This window comes from Hylobates moloch, unplaced genomic scaffold (assembly GCF_009828535.3).
Source record: "Hylobates moloch isolate HMO894 unplaced genomic scaffold, HMol_V3 SCAFFOLD_2, whole genome shotgun sequence".
NCBI classification, from domain to species: domain Eukaryota; kingdom Metazoa; phylum Chordata; class Mammalia; order Primates; family Hylobatidae; genus Hylobates; species Hylobates moloch.
This window is the reverse complement of record NW_026652277.1, coordinates 39595900-39619619: the sequence shown is the minus strand read 5'-3', so window position 1 is coordinate 39619619 and position 23720 is coordinate 39595900. Positions and strand designations below refer to the sequence as shown.

The 23720-nt window shown below is 35.9% G+C and overlaps 1 protein-coding gene across 1 annotated transcript in view; it reads left to right on the top strand.

The window, feature by feature from the left end:
- Positions 1 to 23720, top strand: part of GRID2 (glutamate ionotropic receptor delta type subunit 2) — a 1490978-nt gene that overhangs the window by 795055 nt on the left and 672203 nt on the right. Inside the window, exon 4 of the mRNA XM_032139113.2 lies at positions 15406 to 15611. Within this exon, the coding sequence (XP_031995004.1) occupies positions 15406 to 15611 (206 nt within the window). The remainder of the gene's footprint in view (positions 1 to 15405; positions 15612 to 23720) is intronic.

Sequence of the window (23720 nt, the reverse complement as noted above, 5' to 3'; positions counted from 1 at the left end):
GCAAATTAATTAATTAATCAATCAAATTGATGTTGGTATTTGAAAAAAGAAAAGCTTAAATAGCAAGAAACTAAACTTCTACCTTTAGAATATAGCAAAATAAGACTATGTTAAACACAAAGTGTAAGAAAATAAAAATAAATGGAAATAAATAAAACAGAAAACAGAAAAACAAGGAGAAAGTTCACAAAGTCTAAAATTATTAATTTTTAGGAAAGATTTTGATAAACCACTAGCAAGACCATTTTTAAATTTTTTTTATGATCATACTTCAAGTTCTGGGATACATGTGCAGAACATGCGGGTTTGTTACATAGGTGTACATGTGTCATGGTGGTTTGTTGCACCCATCGACCCATCATCTACATTAGGTATTTCTCCTAATGCTATCCCTCCCCTAGCCCTCCACACCCTGACAGGCCCCGGTTTATGATGTTCCCCTCCTTGTGTCCATGTATTCTCATTGTTCAACTCCAGCAAGTCCATTTTAAAAAAATACAGAAAACAAAATTTGCCAATATCAGAAATTAAAAAGAATACATATCCTCCACACACAAAAAATATTCTACTGGAAATTCTAACACTGAAATAAAGCAAAGAATAAAACACAAAGAATTTGAAAAGGAAGAAGCAAAAATGTCTTTATTTCTCAACACATAATAATGTACATAGAAAATCCTATGAAATCTAAAACTTATAAGTTAATTAGTAAGCTTATAGCCTATATTCACAAGTAATTGTATTTCTTTATAATAGTAATAAAAAATTAAACCTGAAGTAAAACATAATATCAAATACCCAGAAATAAATCTGCAAAATTTTGCAAGACATTTACACTAAAAATTATGAAACATTTACTGAGTATTTAAAGAAGAATTAAATAATGGAGAGATATATGTTCATGATTTTCAAATTTTAGTCTTAAGATATCCATTTTTCATAAATTGATTTATAGATTTAATAATCAAAAATCTTAAATTTTTAAATTGTTTTTAGAGCCTTTTGAAGAAATTGATAAGCTGATCCTAACATTGTGTAAAGATCTCATATAGCTACAACAATTGAAAGAGGAAGAAGAAAATTGGATGAAATATTTTACCTGACTTCAAGGCTTTTTTGATATTGGCATAAGGATGCACAAATAGATTCATGGGACATAATTAGGAGTCCAGAAATCAACCCACAGGCATAGAGTGGGGTTGGTTATTAACCAACTTGCCCATCAATTCAGTGGTGAAATGTTTAAGCAATACTGCTGAACCAATTGGGTGCCTGTATGGAATAAAAACAAAAATAACTTTTACTCTCATCTCTCACTACACACAAAAATTAATTCAAGATTTATCACAGACTTAAACTAAAACCTTAGAAATCTTTTAGAGGAAAACATAAGACATTATCTTCATAACTTCAGGATATATAAAGATTTCTTAGGTACCAAAAAGAACATTTTGGACTTTCTCAAAATTAAAATGTTCTGCTCATTAACATACAACATTAAGAAATAGACAAACTACAAACTGTGCAATAAATTCTAAAACATAGATCTGAAAAACATATAAATATGTGCAATATGTAAAGTGGTCAAAGAATACACATATTTAAAAACTCTTACAAAGCAACAGTATGAAACCAAAAACAATTTTAAATGGGTGAAAGCCTTGTCGAGATCATTCCCATAAGAAGATATATAAATGGCAAATAAACTGTGCAACTTTATTAGTTCACAGAAAAATGCAAATTTAAATTACAAGGAGATGCCAATCTGCACCCACTGGATTGGCTGAAGGCAAAGACGACAATACAATTGCACCTCTGATACTTTGCTGGTTGGAATGTAAAATATACAGCCACTTTGGAGAGCTGTTTGGCAATTTTTTACCAAGTTAAATATCTACTTTGAAGCAGTGGGTTGCCCCTCCACACCTGTGGGTGTTTCTCGTTAGGTGGAACGAGAGACTTGGAAAAGAGACACAGAGACAAAGCATAGAGAAAGAAAAAGGGGGGCCTAGGGGACCGCCGTTCAGCATACGGAGGATCCCGCAGGCCTCTTGAGTTCCCTTAGTATTTATTGATGATTATTGGGTGTTTCTCGGAGAGGGGGATGTGGCAGGATCATAGGATAATAGTGGAGAGAAGGTCAGCAGGTAAACATGTGAACAAAGTTCTTTGCATCATAAACAAGGTAAAGAATTAAGTGCCGTGCTTTGGATATTTATACACATAAACATCTCAATGCCTTAAAGAGCAGTATTGCTGCCTGCATGTCCCACCTCCAGCCCTAAGGCGGTTTTCCCTATCTCAGTAGATGGAATATACAATTGGGTTTTACACTGAGACATTCCATTGCCCAGGGAGGAGCAGGAGACAGATGTCTTCCTCTTGTCTCAACTGCAATGAGGCGTTCCTTCCTCTTTTACTAATCCTCCTCAGCACAGACCTTTTACGGGTGTCGGGCTGGGGGACGGTCAGGTCTTTCCCTTCCCACGAGGCCATATCTCAGGCTATCACATGGGGAGAAACCTTTGACAATACCTGGCTTTCCTAGGCAGAGGTCCCTGCGGGCTTCCGCAGTGTTTTGTGTCCCTGGGTACTTGAGATTAGGGAGTGGTGATGACTCTTAACAAGCATGCTGCCTTCAAGCATTTGTTTAACAAAGCACACCTTGCACAGCCCTTAATCCATTTAACCCTGAGTTGACACAGCACATGTTTCAGGGAGCACAGGGTTGGGAGTAGAGTTACAGACTAACAGCATCTCAAGGCAGAAGAATTTTTCTTAGTACAGAACAAAATGGAGTCTCCTATGTCTACTTCTTTCTACACAGACACAGTAACAATCTGATCTCTCTTTCTTTTCTCCACACTACTTACCTTGTATACCTCACCCATTTCACTCCAGAAAAATGAGAATGTATAGCCACATGAATTCTTGTACAAGAATATTCATAGCAGCATTATTCCTCATATCCAAAACTGGGAGCAACTCTAATGTCCATCATTTTGAGAATGGTTAAATGAATTTTGGTACGGTAGAATATTATTGAGCAAAGTAAGTAATGAACTATTGAAATATGAAGAAACACTGTGTTAAGTGAGAAAAGCCTGACATTTAAAAATGAGTAATACTGTATGATTCCATATATTTTAAGTCCAGTAAATATAAAACTAAGCTATAGTGATCAAAATCAGACAGTGGTCACATCTGTGTGTCTGGGGTAGATTGTCTGGAAAGCGACACAAAATAACTTTTAGTGGTAATGGAAATATCCATTATCTTGTTTTGAGTGATAGTAACAGTGGAATACAATAAACAATCCTTTAAGCATTTAAGATCTGTTTATTTTATTATATGTAAGTTAAACTTCAATAAAAAATTACAATATAGAACAACCCATCAAATATTTGGAGACAAAAAAGGTAAAGGAAAGGAAAAAGGAAAAAAAAGCAATTTACACAAATATCATAATTTTAAACTAAACACATAATTGAATCATGATGATTTACAGATTACTGAGTCATAAACAAAAGGTGAGAATTTAATTTGGTGGCCACTGAGAACCCAAATTTAAAAGTATATTAGAATCTCTAGAAGAGCTTTTTAATAATTGGAATGCCTTGGCCTCATTCCAAAACCATTCAATCAAAATTTTGCAGGGTGCATAGCAACATATATATATTTAAAACTCCACAGGTGCTTCTGATAAGCCACTTTGTTCCTTGATGAGGCATCTGGAAACAACAAATTTCAACAGGTCTCTTCTTCCACATCTTTGACTGACGGTTCTGTTTCCCCTGCCAGAAAGACTCCAAGCGATGCAGAATTCATTACTTTTTGATGCAGCTTTTTTCATTTTTAGACATTGGACATTTCTAGTTGTCAAAAAGTGTATATGAAACTGAAAACACACACATTAATCAAAATGAGCCATTTTCTGGAATAATATTAAATAAGTAATCTGTTTTGCTTATAGTCGTTTATCAATAAGTAAATAAAATCATACCTCTCTAAACTTACCCTAGATGTCTACTGCGTAAGCACCACAAGCAGTTTACCATTTTTGAATTTGATGTTAATTTCAGATACCTCACCTTTCTAAGTGCCTTTATCCCTAGCTGTTCTAGTTTTTCCATCTCTCTGTATGAGAAGATAAGACCTGACATATTTACTGATTACAAAATATGCCATGTGTTGTCTTGTTGCTTTAGAGAGATGTGAGATATTTACCTGTTTTTAAAATACAAAATGCTTGTATTGTGTTTTCTTTATCATAATTTTTGCTTTTCAATTTTATGTTTTACCTTCACTGTGTTAATGATATTGACCAACCCTTCCAATTTTGCATTGTTCTCAATTGGCTTAACATGCTAGTCATGATTTCAACCAAATGCCTTCCAAGAGGAGGCATTGTCAAACAGGTGGATTATGGTATTGAAAGAGGCTCATTAAAAGCAATTGGCAGTCTTTCCAGGCAGACTCACCATCAGAGAGGTCTAAGCAAAGAATTAAGACAGATATATCTGACAATGGCTAGATGCCATAATAAAAGAGTCTTGCAACTGAAATAATACAGAAACCAGAAAGTTATAAGAGGAGGTGCTCCTTAGAAGAGAAAAATAGTAGGTAAATTGTTTTAATGGAATTATTCTCTTTTGAGAGCACTGATGAGAGAAAAATTAAATTTCAGGGCTAGAAAAGCTGGGTAGAATTGATTTACTAGAATGAAGCAAACAGTAAGGTTGATAATGTGCTCTTCATCAAATGAGCTATTGAGTTCTTTAAGTTTCCTCACCTAGTAACAATAACAACCCAATATTGGGATGGATATATTGGTAGATCTATTAGAATGGATTCAGCTGTAGAGATTGGAGGGCTACTTCAATGACAGGGAGCTAAACAGTTTATTATGATAATGATGCAGACACATGAACTTAATGAAAATAGTTATTCTCTTACCATATCCTCACCTCTACTTCTGTTCACGTGTTGGCTTCATTCTCAGTCAAGTTAGCAGACATTGGTGACCTAAAGCATATCCTGACAGATGATTGTATTAAAGAAAGATTATTTCCTCTGTGTGTGTGTGTGTGTGTGTGTGTGTGTGTGTGTGTGTGTGTATGATATACATAGGTATTTTTATCCATACATCAAATATTACATGTTGTTTGGGTCCTTTTCCATTCTTAAACTGAATAATTTGGTCAAGTATATGGAGGGCTCCAAGTTACCACCCTGAGTTACATGATGACTCTTTGGTAGAAGGGTGAAGGGTAGGCATACATAGACACATATACTTCCTTTTTTGGTTTGAAAGCAATCTTACTTATAAGAAAAATTGAGGACATTTTAATTGTTTTATTATAATTCATTATTTTTAAATCCCTTTTAAAACATACCCTTTGAAAGTTTAGTTTATTTGTTTCATTTTGTTTTGGTCAGCTAAAAATTATTTTATGGTCTTAGCCTTTCTGTTATTTTTCTTATAGTTTCAGGATAGCCTTTACTATTCTACAACAAGGCTGTTGACCTTATATAAATCTCCACTGTAATTTGTTAAACTGTTTCTGAAAATCAGAGACCTAGATATGCATAATAAATATTGACAAAATATCTTAGCATGGAAATGGCTATATCCAGTATGCTGGGTAGATATGTACACTTTTTGTTACCCATATGCACAAAAACAAAGAAAAAAATCAACTTTAGGGATGAATCAGAGGGTTATTTATGGGCTCCATTGCATACTGAAAACATTGATTTAATGTTTTCAAACTAGAGTGAGTACATAGTCTAGCGATCTAAACTACTTAAGCACCGCTCTTCACCGTTTATCACTCTTTACTTACAATTTAATTGCCATGTGTTCTTTTGAAATGAATATTGAAGGACCATCCTCATGAATGCATTCCTAAGAATCACAGTGTTTATTCTGTGTAGTCTTGATGTAGGTTTAATCAAGACCCATGAAATGGACACATTCCTCTTAATTGACTGCAAATGTTTATGATTACCCAGAGAATGTTTTCAAATGTCTGAGGACTATAATATTACTGACTTTCTCTCTAGACAGTCTTAAAGCTGTTTATTACTCATTTGGCTACTTTCCAGCTTTCAGTTGTCTCATTTACTTCAATGTGCATCAATAAGCATATAATTAATCCAAACATCTTATTGAACTGTTTCCTTTGCATTAGTATATATGATGTTAAATAGGTAAAATTTATATATTCTACTGCTTTGGATTTATTCATCAGTAAAATGTTCTTAACAAATATTGATCAGCATCACTGTAAAGATGCCTCTTATACTGAAATATTATGATCTCGTGCTCAGATCACAAGTTATTATCAAATAGAAATTCAATCTCAGTGACGGGCCACTGTTGCCAGACCGTGTCACCTCAGAAATCTAGTATAGCATACAATTATCTTTATTTTTTAAATACAAAGTAAAAATGCAGCACAAATGCCAACAAAATAATAAATGACTCAAATTCTTTTTGAAGTGAAGTTTTTTTAAGCAAGATTTTTTAAATGGCATATGGTTAAAAGTTTTATTTTCTCAGGAAGCAAGCCATTTATAAAGTATGTTTTGCTATTCACATGTTAGGAAAAGTCTCTTCAGGTCAATGATGTATCTCATGTATCCAGCAGTATGACATATTCCTTATTTTTAAAAAAAGTCCAAGGTTTCAAATATTAATTTTAATGCTTGGCATTCTGCCATAATTTCAGAAACACCAAGACTGGCTGAATAAGTACTGAAGCCTTTTTCTACTCCAAGTGAGGTCTTAAAATGTATTACATGATTAAAAAGAATAAATGTGCCTCATCTACACAGAGGAGGAAGAAATGAGTAGAGGAAAAAAATAAGACACAAAAACTTAGTGACATATCTCTTTTCCTATTGAATTCAATACTTTAAAAGTGATATTTCAAAACAATAATCAGACTGAGAATTACTATTTTGATGTATTCCAGAGAATGTCACTAAATTTTGTTAAATTGCAACTGTAGTTTGGAAAATGAGTAGTATTGCAGGATACCTCTATCTGTAATACGATTTGTGGTATCATCAGATGGTATAGATAATATACTCCATGAGGGCAAGAATTGTTTTTTGTTTTGCTCAACATTCTCTTCCAAGTACCTCTCACAGTGCTTGGCACATGGTAAGCAAAGACTTGAAAGAGATTTATTTGTTTTGTTTATGTTTCTCAAATTTTTAACATTGATACATATGACATGTACATATCATATTTTCAGGGTACATATGATAATTTGATAAATTCATGTAGTCAAATCAGGGTAGTTGGGATATCCATCACCTTAAATATTTATCTTCTCTTTGCAAAGCAACATTTGAATTATTTTCTTTTAGCTATTTTGAAATGTACAATCAATTGATCTTAACTATAGTCACCCTATTGATTTATTGAACACCAGGTCTTATTTCTTCTAAGGATATATTTTTACCCATTAATAAACCTCTTTCCATTCCCTTAACCCCTCTACCCTTCTTGGCCCCTGGTCACCACCAGTCTGCTCTCTATCTTCATGAATTCCACTTTTATATGTTGAGAAATATCTACTTGGATGCTGACCACTGGTGCGGAATGAGCAATAGCGTGTCATATTTCTGATTAAAAGCCTTTTTTGGGGTCATTTTAGAAATATACGTTAAATTCTAATATTTCCTAGGATTTTTTCCTACCCTAATCTACTTTAATATAAACCATTTTAGTAGAGAGATTAAAATTAATCTTACTTTACAGATGATAGTAAAGTCATTATTTTACGTGATTTAATAAAATGAATCATTAAGCTTCAATCAGCCACTACCTCTTGGAGGATTATTGTGGGAAGCTGGCCTAAATAAGTAACACAGTACAGATATCTGAGAAATTGATGGTTGCTAGAATGTTATAGACATCAACTTTTAGTTCCTATCAATATTTTATTCCATTTTCCTATTAAACAATGGCAGAAGAAAATCAAGATAAATGTTGTTATTAGCATTATCACATTAAAATATCATTTTCTGTTTAAATGTTAATTTCTTCCACTAAACTGGAAGCACCTCAAAGACAGGATCTGAGCCTTCGTCTTCCTTATCAAAGTATCAGATGTTTGCTTTAAAAAAAATGTATTAGTCAAGACCCTTTCTCTTACAAATAGCAGAAGTTTACTTCAAAATAGCTTTTTAAAAATTGACTCATGTGGTTTGAAAGTCTAGTGAACAGCTGCCTTGCCTCCGTTTCACTTTAGTTACTTTCACACTAGACATGTTGGCTCCTGCAATCACAAAACTACTGCATTGGGACAATTTGTGATACACAAGAAAGTCCACTTCTTCTGATTATCCATATTTCACATTTCAATCTTCACTGTAATTTGTTAAATTGTTTCTGAAAATCAGAGACCTAGATATGCATAATAAGTATTGACAAAATATCTTAACATGGAAATGACTAAATCCAGTATGCTGGGTAGATATGTACACTTTTTGTTACCCTCATGCACACACAAAAAAAAATCAACTTTTGGGATGAATCAGAGGATTATTTATGGTCTCCACTGCATACTGAAAACATTGATTTAATGTTTTCAAACTAGAGTCAGTACTATCCCTTAAAAAATTACTTAGGCCAGAGGACATGGAGAGTTCGAACTAACCAGCCCAGGACACATGACCATCCAGCAATGCAACTTAGAGAGTTTGGCACATGTAGAAAACAAGGGATGAATCCAGATTTATTTCTTAAATGAAAAGTGGCATCTTGTTGTTTGAATAAAGGAAAAGAAATATTGGGAAGATTAAAAATAAAAGACATCCACTACTTAGCCACCAGTATAACGCTGTTAACTTGGAACTACAATTCCAAGTTAACAGGGTTATACTGGTGGCTAAGAATCCAAACCTAGTTTTCTTACACCAAATGCAGTGTGTTTTCCCCTAGATAAAAAAGTTGTTTTATAAATGAAAGATGGAAATGTTGACTGCAAATGATTTATAAAGGCTTTACATATCATCAAAGCACCCTGAAAACCAAAACAATAACTTTTGACTTGATAAATGTAAGGAAAAATTCAGGATGGACTCTGTCCTGTGCCACCGAAATCCCCCTTCAAAACTGAAGGCTATCTTCTCCCAAATGCTGAGAGGGCTTGCCGCTGACTACTTTCCTTATGAATTACCCTCCGCTTAGGAGAACCACCTCACCAAAGGCTACACAGGGGTGTAAAATTCCTCCTTCCACCAGCGCTAATTGGGATAACTCTGAAGACCATCCCACTTCCAGAGCTCCCTGCAGGTCTTTGCTGAGACTGCAGCGTGGCCGCCCTCTGCTGGCTCTTTCTTGTTCCCTTCCCTTGTGGCACAGTGTTATTCCCGAGAGCAGTCCCTGATGGCCTCTCTGGTCTCCAGTCTCCACCCGAGTCCGCTTCCTGGGAACCCAACCTTCTACAGTTAATACGCTTTTCTTAGGCCTGAAGGACAATTAAATAGTAACTAAAACAATGAAACGTTTTCAGGGAAAGTATTTATGTGTTTGCTATCTTTTTATCTAAACTTTTCCTCTATTTTTAAACAAAACCTCACATTACTTTTTAGCATGGAAATGTTTATACCTTACCCTCTTACACAGTCTGGATAAGAAAAAAATCACTAACATCAGGGACGATATGCTAATCCAGGTTCTACAATAACTACTTTTAAGGGAGGCAAGCAGAGTTGACTAAGAGATTGTAATCTTGGCAGTGTGCAGAATGTTTTCAGTATGTGCATCTACTGAGAGGAGAGAGAATTCATAATCTTTGATTTTCTCAAAAGAGTCTGTAACAAAAAGAAGGTTAAGAAATTGGAGCACTGGTTCCCAAATAGTCTCTTAAGAAGCATCAAGTAAGAGAAAAATCCCTTGTTTTTTTTTTTTGTTTTTTTTGTTTTTTTTTTCCTGAGAGTTTCTGATCCCATAGAAATGGGATTGAGCAAAAATCTTCATTTTCGACAGGTTTTCCAGATGACTCCAAAATAAAACTCAGTGGATTATGATTTGGAAAAATGCAGACTTATGGATTAAAATACAGTTCTATGTTAGTTTCTATTGCTGTTGTATCAAATTACCACAAATTTAGAGGCCTAAACAATACAGGTTATTAATAGTATTTTTTAGATCACAAGTCTGAAATGGAATCTCAGTGGGCTATAATCAGTGTCAGCAATGCTGTGTTCTCTGGTGGTTCTAGGAAAGAGTCAATTTCCTTGCCTTCTCCACCTTCTTCAAACAACCCACCTTTCTTCACTCAAGATCCCTTTCCCCCATCTTCAAAGCCAGCAGCCTTGCATCTCTCTGAAGATGCTGAGTCTCAATACATTCTTCAGGACTTAGACCTCCCTTTGATGCTCCTGTTCTGTCTCCCTCTTCCAATTTTAAAGACTGCGATTACACTAGAGCCACCCAAATAATATGGGATAATCTCCCTATTTTATGATCAGACAATTAACAGCTTTAATTCTATCTGCAGCCTTAATTTGTCTTTGCTGTGTAACCTAGTATATTCATAGATTACAGGGATTAACATGTGAGCATTTTGGGGAGACCAATATTCTGCCTACCACAAGTTCCTTTATAGTGCCATGGAAAAAACATGTTCCCCCTCCCCCAATCTTATGTTTAATAACTCAGTTAATGAGCCTTCCACCTCCTGTTGTTATGTAATTATCTGGTCAGTAGAATTAATTACTGGAAACTACAGAAACTTATTTTAGCTTTCTGTTATCCATAAATAGCACCTAGTCATCCCCACTCACCTGGAAGCACCTTGAGGTCAGGAACCATATATTCTTTATTTCTGAAACACAGAGAACTCATCTCATTGGCTGCCAACTAATCAGCATACAGATAATGTAGCTGAATGATTGTGATGTGTGATGATGTTTGTGTTCATTGAACAAAACCAAAGGCTTACTCTCTTTTATTTTTTATTTTTTTGAGATGGAGTCTCCCTCTGTTGCCCAGGCTGGAGTGCAATGGTGCCATCTTGGCTCACTGCAACCTCTGCCTCCTGGGTTCAAGCGATTCTCCTGTTTCAGCCTCCTGAGTAGCTGGGACTACAAGCATGCACCACCACACCCAGCTAATTTTTTGTATTTTTAGTAGAGACGGGGTTTCACCATGTTAGCCAGGCTGGTCTGAAACTCCTGACCTCAGGCAGTCCGCCTGCCTTGGCCTCCCAGAGTGCTGGGATTACAGGCATGAGCCACTGCGCCCAGCCTACTCTCTTTTTTAATGACTGTTACACAGAGCAGCTCATAAACAGCATGGCTCCGAATCTTCTCTCATTGAACTTACCAATTGCCACATATCATGGGTATTTGGTGTCATTTCCTCAAATAAGCAAAACTATGCTTAATTCCTGCATTCCATGAGTCTACCTTGTAATTTATGCTTGCCATTTCGGGTAGCTAGCCATCAGTAAAATTAAGGCAATCTGGTCTATTGGTGGGAAGAATGGTGGTCTCTTAACAAATAGTCATGTTCTGTTACTAACAATAAAGGAATTACAATATGTTAGACCGTACACTAGATTTTGTATATACACAGCAAACACACACAGACACTTTTGCAAAATCAATCTTTGAAGACTTCTATAAGATAAATATTTTTTGCTGGGAGTGGTGGCTTATGCCTGTAATCCCAGGACTTTGGGAGGCCAAGGCAGGTGGACCGCCTGAGCTCAGAAGTTCAAATCAGCCTGGCCAACATGGCAAAACCCTGTCTCTACCGAAAATACAAAAGTTAGCCTGGCATGGAGGTGTGCACCTGTAGTCTCAGCTACTCAGGAGGCTGAGGTGGGAGGATCGCTTGAGCCTGGGAGGTGGAGGTTGCAATGAGCTGATGTCATGCCACTACACTCCAACCTAATAGAGTGGGACCATGTCTCAAAAATAAACATAAACAAATAAATTCTTCATTTACAGTTGAGGAGAAATTTTCAAAAAATGTTACAGTCACATATTTAAGAAGTGACAACCAGAATTCCAGTGTTAGGAAACAGAGGGGTTATAGTGGTCTTTTGTCACATCACTTTTCAGTATACTTATCACTCTGATCAAAAATTAAAGCTAAAAAACGTTATATAGTTTCAAATTAAGGAGAATTAATTTACTAGATCAATTTATTTATTAAAAAAATTTTTTTTGAGGTGGCATCTCACTCTGTCGCCCATGTTGGAGTGCAGTGGCACAATCTCAGCTCACTGCAACCTCCACTTCCCAGGTTCAAGCGATTTTCGTGCCTCAGCCTGGGCAATTTTATGTATTTTTAGTAGAGACGAGGTTTACCATGTTGGCCAGGCTGGTCTCGAACTCCTGGCCTCAAGTGATCCACCCACCTCAGCCTCCCAAAGTGCTGGGGTTTCAGACATGAGCCAGCATGCCCAGCCCCAATTTAAAACATACAATCAAACACGTCACTTCCAGACTTAAAGTGCTTTTCATTCTGCTCACATATCCAGTCATCCACTTAAGGCAGATCCTCTACTTGAAACTTTCAATAGATTAAAGCTGTATTTAGAATAAAATTAAAACCTCTTCCTGTGTCTCACAGAGATCTACATAACCCGACTCTTCCTCTCCATCCAGCTTCATGTCTCACTAGCTAGGCTGCAACCACAGTGGTCTCCTATAGATTTTTGATCCACAGACTTTTTAATGTCCTGGGCATTTTCTGAGCTGTTGCCTTTTCTCCTTATCTATTTGCTTGGATAATGTTGTCTTATCTTTTACCTCAGAGTTTAAATACTAGTTTTGCAGAGAAACCTTCCTCTAAGTAAAATAGATCCTCCTCCTCACCCTATTATCATCTACCAATGCATTCATTGTTTTCTTCCAAACACTTAATGTGCTTTGTTGTTTTAGTTTGTTTACTTGTTTATTGTCTGTTTTAATGTTTGGATGGGTACTCACTGATGTGCTCCTAGCTCCTAGCATTGTGTCTAATATTCAACAAATGTTTTTGGAGAACAAGTTTTTTCTCAAAGTGAAAATGTAAACTAGCACTGGTATTTTATTTTTGTAATCAGAAGATTTCACAGAGAATAAGTAATTTGAAACTTTATTCTCTAGTCATGCTCTGTTTTCTGAGCATCTTGGATCTATTTCAGTGTAACTTTTGTTTTGTTTGCCTTGTATTCAGATGTACAATTTAAGTAACTCAAATAAAGAACAACTTACAATTTGAAATCAATAATCTGCTCTGTCTGCTCTGACATGTATTTTTCTTTTCTTTTTTTTTTTCTTTTTGAGACAGAGTCTCACTCTGTCACCCAGGCTGGAGTGCAGTGGCATGATCTCGGCTCACTGCAACCTCCACCTCCCGGGTTCAAGCGATTCTTCTGCCTCAGCCTCCCAAGTAGCTGGGACTACAGGCGTGTGCCACCACGCCTGACTAATTTTTGTATTTTTAGTGGAGATGGGGTTTCACCATATTGGCCAGGCTGGTCTCAAACTCCTGACCTCATGATCTGCCCCCCTCGGCCTCCCAAAGTGCTGGGATTACAGGCGTGAGCCACCACACTGGGCCTCTGACGTGTATTCTAAAGGTATATGGGTTCTGGGGTGAGGCCCAAGCTTGTGTATTTTTGATAAGTTTCTCAAATGATTCTGATTCACATCAAAGTTTAAGAACATCTGCTTAGCATGTACATAGTCTTGTTATTGTACCTCTACCAGTGTGAACCAAATTCCATCAAATTTAACTCTTTGCTTAATTCATGGTTCAGAATCTTGCACCCTTATGTACATTTTGACTTGTGTATTGAATGAATACCATAACACCTTTATTATTCCACCTCTTTTATCTCATCCTCTGCCCTAGCTGAGGATTTTATTCTTTTAACCTGCTTTGATGGTAACATACTGAGTTTACCACATAATTAATGATAAGAAATGTAAGATAGAATTTATACAGTATATATGTTGTAAAGATTTTGAAAGTCATCAGATAGGTAAACATATAATATTTACAACAACTATTTTAAAATGAAAGCAATCAGAAGAAGAAAGCAAAATTGTTATTTTAGTCAATTTGTAACCTTGCAAATATAAATGTTTATAAGAGTATAGGTAGTTTCTAAATTTTTGGCTATTTGTTTTCCTGTTCTGTGGATTTACTTACTGCTTTTTCTGGTTTGTATGTTGAAAAATACATAAATTAACTATTACCATTGAAAGGCAAATTTTACATGCAGGCAAGCACACACTATTAAGGATTTTGAGATCTAGTCTATTCATAAGTTCCCTACAATCCCATTTACTTGTTTCTCTAGTATTTGCCCTTTAAATATTTTATTCTTTGGATATGTAATAAAAAATATAGTTTATGATATAGTAAAAGAAAATCTGCTATATTAAGATTATAGCATAATCTATATTAAGCTTGCATTGTGCCAGATACTTATTTCAGATATCTTCTTCTATAAACAAGCAATCTGATACTAGGAAGAAATATTTGTGATATTGCAGACATTTATTGTTACTTAAATACACATCAAAGTACAAATGATAAACTCTTTAGACTGAACTTTACTTTTCTTATTTAAATGTGACATGGACACTGGACATTTTAATTTGATAAATTTCTAGAACTTTGCCTATTTTGGAATAAGTAGGTAAATATTTTGCTGATCATCATACATTCAAAAATGTTGCTTAACATTTTCTAAAATGCTGAAATATGTTTTGAAAAAATATGTTTTGCACATTAAGTATTTTCTCGTTACTAAGGCAAACTTGGTATCTCCTACAAACTTTTCCAAATTTATCTAAGGAGGTAATACTCATTAAATAGATTAAAATGCAGATTTCATTTGTGGTCTAAGTGACCTGAGGCCCTTTGAAGATAACCTTTTGAAACTTTCTATTTAACTGATAAAAGTCAAGTTTAGTGATACTGTTGCCTATTTCAAGAAACATTCATAATCTTGATTCAGATTCATCAGTCATCAATGATATTCATGCTTACATGATGTTAATATTACTCTTTAAAATGCTAAGGAAAATAGGGAATGTCTTTCCTTTCTTCTTGTTTTGCTCTAGAAAAATGGGGCATCTCTCCTACCACCTCCGTGCGCCCTCACCTAACATTTCTAGCATTGGCATCATTTAGGTTCCATGTAGATAGAAAGAAATCCATTGAAAAAATAACAATTCCTACATTTTTCATGTGAACACATCAAAATGTACCAAACCTTAAACATATTTGAGAGTTCCGTCAGCTACTCAGTTGGTAATTTTAGACAGCCTACAATGTGGAAAAATAATCTATTCTGATATAGGTGAAATAGCTTATGCCTTCCTTCTGTACAATAATTCACATGTATATTGATGGGCTTTTGATGTTTCCAGATATCCGTGGAATACAGGAGTTCTTGGACAAAGTGTCTCAGCAGGGAATGGATGTTGCACTTCAGAAGGTAGAAAACAACATCAATAAAATGATCACCACTCTCTTTGACACCATGAGAATAGAAGAACTGAATCGCTATCGAGACACTCTTAGGCGAGCGATCCTTGTTATGAATCCTGCTACAGCCAAATCCTTCATTACTGAGGTAAGTGAAAATTGTTTTGGGGTGAGAGTTGTGCAAAACAATTAAAAGCCTTGGAATAGACCCTACAGAGGAGATTAAAATTAAGAGCAGTGCGAGGGAATTAACTACCCAATTCTTGTTAACACTAATGGAGGTAGCATAGTGAATGCCTCGCTCATCTCATTTATCCCTTACTGTCCAGTTAATTTCTGAGAACATTTGTATTTATATATATTTAGGCACATAGACAGAACAATTTTAAGAAGTCTTATAGAAGTTTAAAAGTGCTGTTGACCTGAATGAATCTGGCAAGATCAAGAATAAATTCACAAGTGCACAGCTCTCTAACTAATCCTTAGTATTTTTTGTAAGTTAAAATTTTACTTCTGTAAAATAAATTTATTTGAATCAGGATACTATTGCCTAAACATGATTACTGTTACAAAACATATACAGATTTATATCTTCTCTGTGAACTTTGTACCAACACAAATAATTAAGTGTCTGAAACTCTGTAAAATGATGACCACCGTTCATTTTATGATGCTGCATCCTCAAATTTTTAATTGTATCTGTTCATTTAGTTAGAAGCTCTGAAACTTAGTAAAAATACAATTAAGACTTTCTAGTGATGGGTATAACATCTCTATGTTTTAAAATGCCTGCTATTGCCTTGTAAAAGTTTATTGTCAAGTCTTTTCGCCCCACTTCAAGTTTTTAATGTTACATAGTGATAGAACTGGTCATGACATTACATACTTTCACATGGAATTTTAAAAAATATTTTAAATTTGAGGAAGGGAATTTATTTCTTTTTTTTTTTGCCTCGTTTCACTATTATGCTTCTGTTAGCTCCTGAAGTACTGCTATAAAGATTCCAAATTAGGAACATGTTAGAAGTTCTTTGACACTCACAATATAGTTGGTATCAAAAAGCATAAGGCAGAATATAAATCACTAGGAAGGGTAAAACTTGTGGAAAACCGTCAGTAATATCAAATTTTTCATTTTAATAGGAAACTTCATTATGCAGTTTAAAGACAAATATAAACATTTTACTTTTTGAGTTCAGCAAATGACTTAGAGAATCTTATTGAACTACTACATTTTTTTCATAATATAAAATATTTCCAATTTTAAAGAAACTGGTTCTTTCCTTCAAGTAACACAAATCTGGAAGATGGAAGCAAGTCCACAGAGGATGTAATATAAATTAGGATGTTAAAATTGCAATAGATGAGGTTGAAGCATCTATGGTCATTTTTGTTAGAGGAGATCAGAAAAAACTTCACTGAGCAGGTGTATTTGAACTGGACTTTGTGTCATGGGTTAGGAATTTATAAAAGAGAAGTGATATTGATACAGTTTCGCTCTGTGCCTCGACCCAAATGTCATCTTGAATGGTAATTCCCATGTGTTGAGGGAGGGACCTGGTGGGAGGTGAGTGGATCATGGGGGCAGTTTCCCCCATGCTGTTCTCATGATAGTGAGGGAGTTCTCACGAGATGTGATTGTTTAAATGTGGCAGTTTCCCCTGCACTCTCACTCTCCTGCTGGCTTGTGAAGAAGGTGCTTGCTTCTCCTTCCACCATGACTGTAAGTTTCCTGAAGCCTCCTCAGCCATGTGGAACTGTGAGAAAATTAAACTGCTTTCCTTTATAAATGACCCATCTTGGGTAGTTCATTATAGCAGAGATAATGCTAGTGTATTCCTTTGCTAGAGCTGCCATAGGCTTAAACAACAGAAAGTTTGCATCTCACGGTTCTGGAGGCTAGAAATCTAAAATCAAGATGTTGGCAAGGTTGATTTCTTCTGAGGGGTGTGAGGGAAGGAACTGTTCTAAGCCTCCCTCCTTGGCTTGTAGATGAATTGTCTTTTTCCAATGTCTATTCACATTTTCTTCTCTTCCTGTTTGTTTGTGTATCCAAATTTCCTTTTTCTATAAGGACATGAGTCGTTTGGATGAGGGTTCACCCTAATGACCTCATTTTAATTTGATTACCTCTGTAAAGACCTTATCTCCAATAAGGTCATATTCTAAGGTACCGGGTATTAGGAATTCAACATATAAATTTGAGAAGGAGGTAGTGATGACACAACTTTACCCATAACAGGTGCCATTAGCTGTTATGAGCAAATAAAGCAGAGGAGTATGTTTGAGAGTTCAATTTGGATCCTGTAAAATTTGAGCTAGCAGTGGATTCTTCAGGTGGTCTTAACTATGTTTTAACACCTTTATAGTACTTACTATCTTCTTTTTTTTTGAGACGGAGTCTTGCTCTGTCACCCAGGCTGGAGTGCAGTGGCACGATCTCGGCTCACTGCAAGCTCCGCCTCCCGGGTTCACGCCATTCTCCTGCCTCAGCCTCTCCGAGTAGCTGGGACTACAGGCGCCTGCCACCATGCCTGGCTAATTTTTTGTATTTTTAGTAGAGATGGGGTTTCACCATGGTCTCGATCTCCTGACCTCGTGATCTGCCCGCCTTGGCCTCCCAAAGTGCTGGGATTACAAGCGTGAGCCACCGCGCCTGGCCGCTATCTTCTTACTACTTACTGTTTTCTACGACCTTTTTAAAAAATGAACTCATATAATCTTCATAAAAAGACTTTGAGTTGGTACTAACATCATCCTTGTTTTATAGATAAGAAAACTGAGGTGTATAGGGTTTAAGTTGTCAAGATGACACAACTAGGAAGAGACAGATCTGGGATTAATTCCAATGAGTTTGTCTCTAGAGTTTGTGCACTTAACCTTGGTTCCCAGACAGGTTGGTTATAAATGCATGACTGGAGACCAGGAAAAAGGTCAGTGCTTGAGATGTAGTTTCTTTGTTTTTCATCAGTTTAATACGCATTGATTCACTAGTTCATTGGTTTTCCAGTTCATCCTAGAAACTATGCTAGGCACTAGCGATACAATGACAACAAAGATTCCATTCCTCCTCTCAAGTTTATAGCCTGGTGTTGGAGAAGGAAAATGAAAGAGTATCAGCATTATAAGATGCATGTAATGGCAGAACACATACATCTATGCTGATCTCCAGAGCCAGCCATGTCTGGTTGCAGAGGTAAAGTATACAGTCATGAAATGTTGAGGAAGGAGCTTGTTATAGATGGTATCTTGAAGGAGGTGCTTCTTGAGTTGAGCATTAAAGGACATGTGGATTGGATCAGGCAGAAAAAGGTGGAAAGGGCATTCTAAGCAGCAGGAAGACCATAAACAAAAGCACAGAGGCAGGGCATGCAGCAAGAAGGCAAAGGGCTAGGAAAGGAATGGGTAGAGGTGGGTGTGTTGACTACCCTGTTGAGAAGTTTGGTGATGAAAGTAAGGGTAAATTATGGTTTGAAATTTTTAAAAATCCCATGAGACTGATATCAGACCCAGGGATATCTGTTTCATTTTTAGGATTAAACAAGCTGAGCCTTTTTACACAGGTGTTGGGAAAGCAACCAGTGATGAGGAGAAGATTGTAGAATGGAAAAATAATATTGATGAGCTAAGACCCCAGAGTGTTAGAATTCATGAAGCTCTACCAGGGGACTACTACTCCTTACCAATAACCTACAATTGTTGCTTCAAAGGTAGACGGAATTAGTTCAGACTTCATTAAAGGAATTTTCATTGATAATCCTTGTATTTCTGATAATCAGTTTCAACTGATATGATCTTAACTTCTCACCTTGTCCCCCAACCTTGACCCTGAACTTTATACTTATAATAATGTATCCCTTCCATCTTGGTCCCCAAACACATAAAATCTATTATCTTTCCTTAAAGACTTTTCTTTCTTTCCCCACTCATCCACCATCTTTTTTTTTTAGTAACTTATCTTTTATAATCACTGATTTTGTGTCTCCAAACTGTGGACAAGTTATTCCACAGGATCTTAAGCAATGATGTAGGAATGGCAGAAAGAATGTGAACTACCACCACCTCTATCCTAGCCTAAGCTCACTCTATTATACTGTTCTCTGACCTGCAAGATGGTTCCTGTTTCTCAATTAGTTGTTCTCAGACACATCCCACCTCCTCCATGGGTTCCAGGATTGTTTCTTTTGAGTAGGGAATAGGCTGACCCTATTAGTGCTGGGAGCAGTTCATTCAAAAGACAAGCAGAACTAAATTCGAAAGAGTACACTGAAATTCTGAAGACACAAAGAGACATTATTTCTGTGTGATCTAGAGTTTCACTCAGTCTAGTGGAGGAGGCAGATATAATTAAATATTACTATGTGAAAGAAAATTCTATAATAGTGATGGATCAATGATGTTCTGGAATACTGTAGGAGAACTGACTCATGCTACAGAGAGCTTAGCCGGGGTTAGGACAAGTTTCACAGGTAAGTTGTGTCACCAGACTCTTGAAAAAAAATAAGAATCAGGTAAACAATGGTGGGCAAACAATTCAGAATGTGTGTGTGTGTGTGTTTGTGTGTGTGTGTGCATGTGTATGATACATGAACAGAATTAAAACAAATTCTACTGAGGGTTTTAAAATTAAAAACAAGAGTCTATTTATTTCTACCTCCAGTTATTCTTTTCAGAAGTATTTATTTTTTATTTAAAAATTTAATTTGTATTTACTTTTAGCATACCCTGTGTATTTGCATTGTTCAAAATTTAAAAGGTTCAGCAAGGTAATATCCTGCCATTGTTCCTCAAACACCTGAGTTCCTTTTCATGAGGCAAATAATGTTTCTTCTGTGGCATTCCAAGTACATACAGACACACACACACACATTTTTATTATTTTTCTTACATAAATAGTTGTATACTACGTTTAAATTCTGAGCTTGGAATTTTAAACTTAGTAACTTCTAGGAGATCATTCTATTGAGACATATGAAGTGTTCCTAATAATATTTTTTTTTTTTTTTTTTTTTTTTTGAGACGGAGTCTCGCTCTGTCGCCCAGGCTGGAGTGCAGTGGCGCAATCTCGGCTCACTGCAAGCTCCGCCTCCTGGGTTCATGCCATTCTCCTGCCTCAGCCTCTCCGAGTAGCTGGGACTACAGGCGCCCGCCACCACGCCCGGCTAATTTTTTTTTGTATTTTTAGTAGAGACGGGGTTTCACCGTGGTCTCGATCTCCTGACCTCATGATCCGCCCGCCTCGGCCTCCCAAAGTGCTGAGACTACAAGCATGAGCCACCGTGCCTGGCCCCTAATAATATTTAATGGCTGTATAATATTCCCTTGGTAAATGTATTAGTCCATTCTCATGCTGCTGCTAACGCCATACCTGAGACTGGTAATTTATAAAGAAAAAGAGGTTTAATGGACTCACAGTTCCACAGGGCTGGGAAGGCCTCAGAATCATGGCGGAAGGTGAAAGCCATGTCTTACATGGTGGCAGGCAAGAGAGAATGAGAGCCAATCCAAAGGGGAAACCCCTTATAAAACCAACAGATCTCATAAGACTTATTCACTACCAAGAGAACAGTATGAGGGAAACTGCTTCCATGATTCAAGTACCTCCCCCAGGTCCCTCCCACAACACATGGGAACTAAGGGAGCTACAATTTAAGATGAGATTTGGGTGGGGACACAGCCAACCATATCAGTAGATTAAATGACTCTTCACTCTTTAACTTTTTTGTTTTAATTTTTACTTACTCTAGTAAATATTATTGGTTGATTTATTAGTTTATCTCTTACCTACCTTTTCTTATATGTTAAGTGATGATTTACTTCATGTCCTTCAACCCACACCTGCACGTCCTCTCAATATATTACTAGTTATAGCACAATTTTAAATAACTTTATATAACACAGTTACACTTCTATTTCCATACCAACTACTGTTGACAGTATAGTATCTGCAAAGACAATATACTAGTTGTAAAAGTTCATTCACTATTTTTCTACTCTTCTACCTCTCAGCTTCCATGATTCACAGGTTTACTTTTATATTGAGTGTGTTGGAAGCATGTATTTTCTATTCTGTTACCAGAAATAAATCATTCATAGCTTGACTAAAAGTTGGCTTTATAAGATGAAAATCTGTAATTTGCTTATATTTTATCACTATAAATATTGTTCACCATACAACAAATTATTAAGATATGATTATGTTTAGTTTTTTTTATCACTCAGCTTCAGGTTTTTTGAGTTATTGCTTTTCTTACCTTTTTCTTCATCTTTGGCTACTAAAATTCTAAATTATTGTTTTCAATAACAAGTCTCCAAAATCCCCATTTCCTGACTGCACCCTTTCCTCCCAGAACCCCCTTTCCTGCTCAATTTCTGGTGCATCCCTAAAATCAGATAAATTCTAGTGGGTCAGATCCACAAATTCCTGGTTCCTGTGTCTTACAATTTCTTAGTTTCCTGCTTTGCTGGGAAATATCTTGAAGTAACTTCTGAAGGAAGAGTGTTTTGTTTTGTTTTTTTCTTACTGAGAAAACATCTGTGTTAGATAAGCTGTGTAGAGGCAAGAGTTATAGTGCTGTTGGCCACAAGTTCAATGATAATGAATCAACAATGAATATTAAATAAAGTGCCTTTAAATAGAAGTGCATAAAACCAGAGGCTGGCAGGGATCAAACTCTGTATTTCCCCTAGGAGCAGTGATTCAATATTCACAAATGCAGTGTTCATAGGAATTTTATAGAACCTAACTACTGTGAATGACAAGCATCCACAATCATTGTCATTATTTTCACATATGAAAATATATTCATTCTAACTTCATCCTTGATGAATAATGTAGGTAATTATAAATTCCTAAGTTAAAAAATTATTTACCTCAGAACATCAACAGCATTAATTTATTACATAACGGTAATTTGATCATTTAGATTAAGTAGATAGAAGATGGATATGGTCATTCTACTGGAGGTAGTGCTAGATTTTGCACGTGTTTTTACGTTGCCTTGCTCTTGGATAATAATGGCAACATTAGTTGCCTCAATTCACCTAGAAAATTCACCTATTTATTTAGAAGAGAATCCTGTGCTTCTTACTTTTTTTTTTAAAGGGATAAATGTCAGCTTTCAGGAACATTTTGCATGTGACAGCATGTGAGAATCAACATACATTTAAGTACAATCAGTCTTCTTTATTAACTGATTTCGTTTTTGCAAATTCACCTATTCATTAAACTTTATTTGTATTTCCAAAATCAATACTCAGGGCACTTTCATGATCATATATTTGCAGAGCTCAAAAACTTGAGTTGTTAGTAATTAAGGTCAAATAAAGCTGCTCTTTGCATTCTTGTTTTAGCGCCTCCATGGCAAGCAAGTGTTCTTTTCTCTATCTATTTATTTAGTGGCTTTTTCAATTTTTTGTGCTTTCATCAGTGATTTCCCTGTTTAAAATATCTCCCAAACATAGTGCTAAAGTGCTGGTCTAGTGTCCCTAAGCACAAGAAAGCTGTGATGTGCATCACAGAGAAAATACCTGTGCTAGATAATCTGTGTATAGGCAAGAGTTATAGTGCTGTTGGCCAGGAGTTCAATGTTAATGAATCAGCAATGCATATTAAATAAAGTGGTTTTAAATATAAGTACAAAAAAGGCAGAGGCTTACAAAGGACCAAACCATTCCCCTAGGAGCAATGATTCAGTATTCATAAACACAGCATTCATAGGATTTTATAGAACCTCGCTACTGTGAGTGACAAGAATCCTCTATGTTCCCATATTTTGAGCTCTCCATCTCACACTACCTTTTATTTAGCCTTTTCAAGTATCAAGACTTAAAGGCCTCTGCAGGTAGAGGTCTTGATGCTTAATTGCTGCCCTTATGACAGTCTCTAGTCTATGGCTCCTGCCACCCTGCTTTGCCAGATGTCACTGCTTCCTCTGATCAAATATCACTGCTTCATTTTTATTTTTCAGTAATTTAGGCAAAACACTTTTCTGATGGCGTCTGTTCATTTTCTCATGGTTGTTGGTTTATATACGTATTCAATTCCTCATATTTTCATGAGACTCTGGGAGTCATCTCCTTTAACTTTCTTGAGTTGAAAGGTTCAGAATATTCTTTCAGATTTTTAGAGATTAAAGCTCAACAACGATAAGGGACATTTAAGACCAGTTTTTATAGATTTTATGAAACAATATTAAATCATGGCATTTCAGATTTGAAAAATATAATATGTAATATTTTGTTGAATTCCAAATAT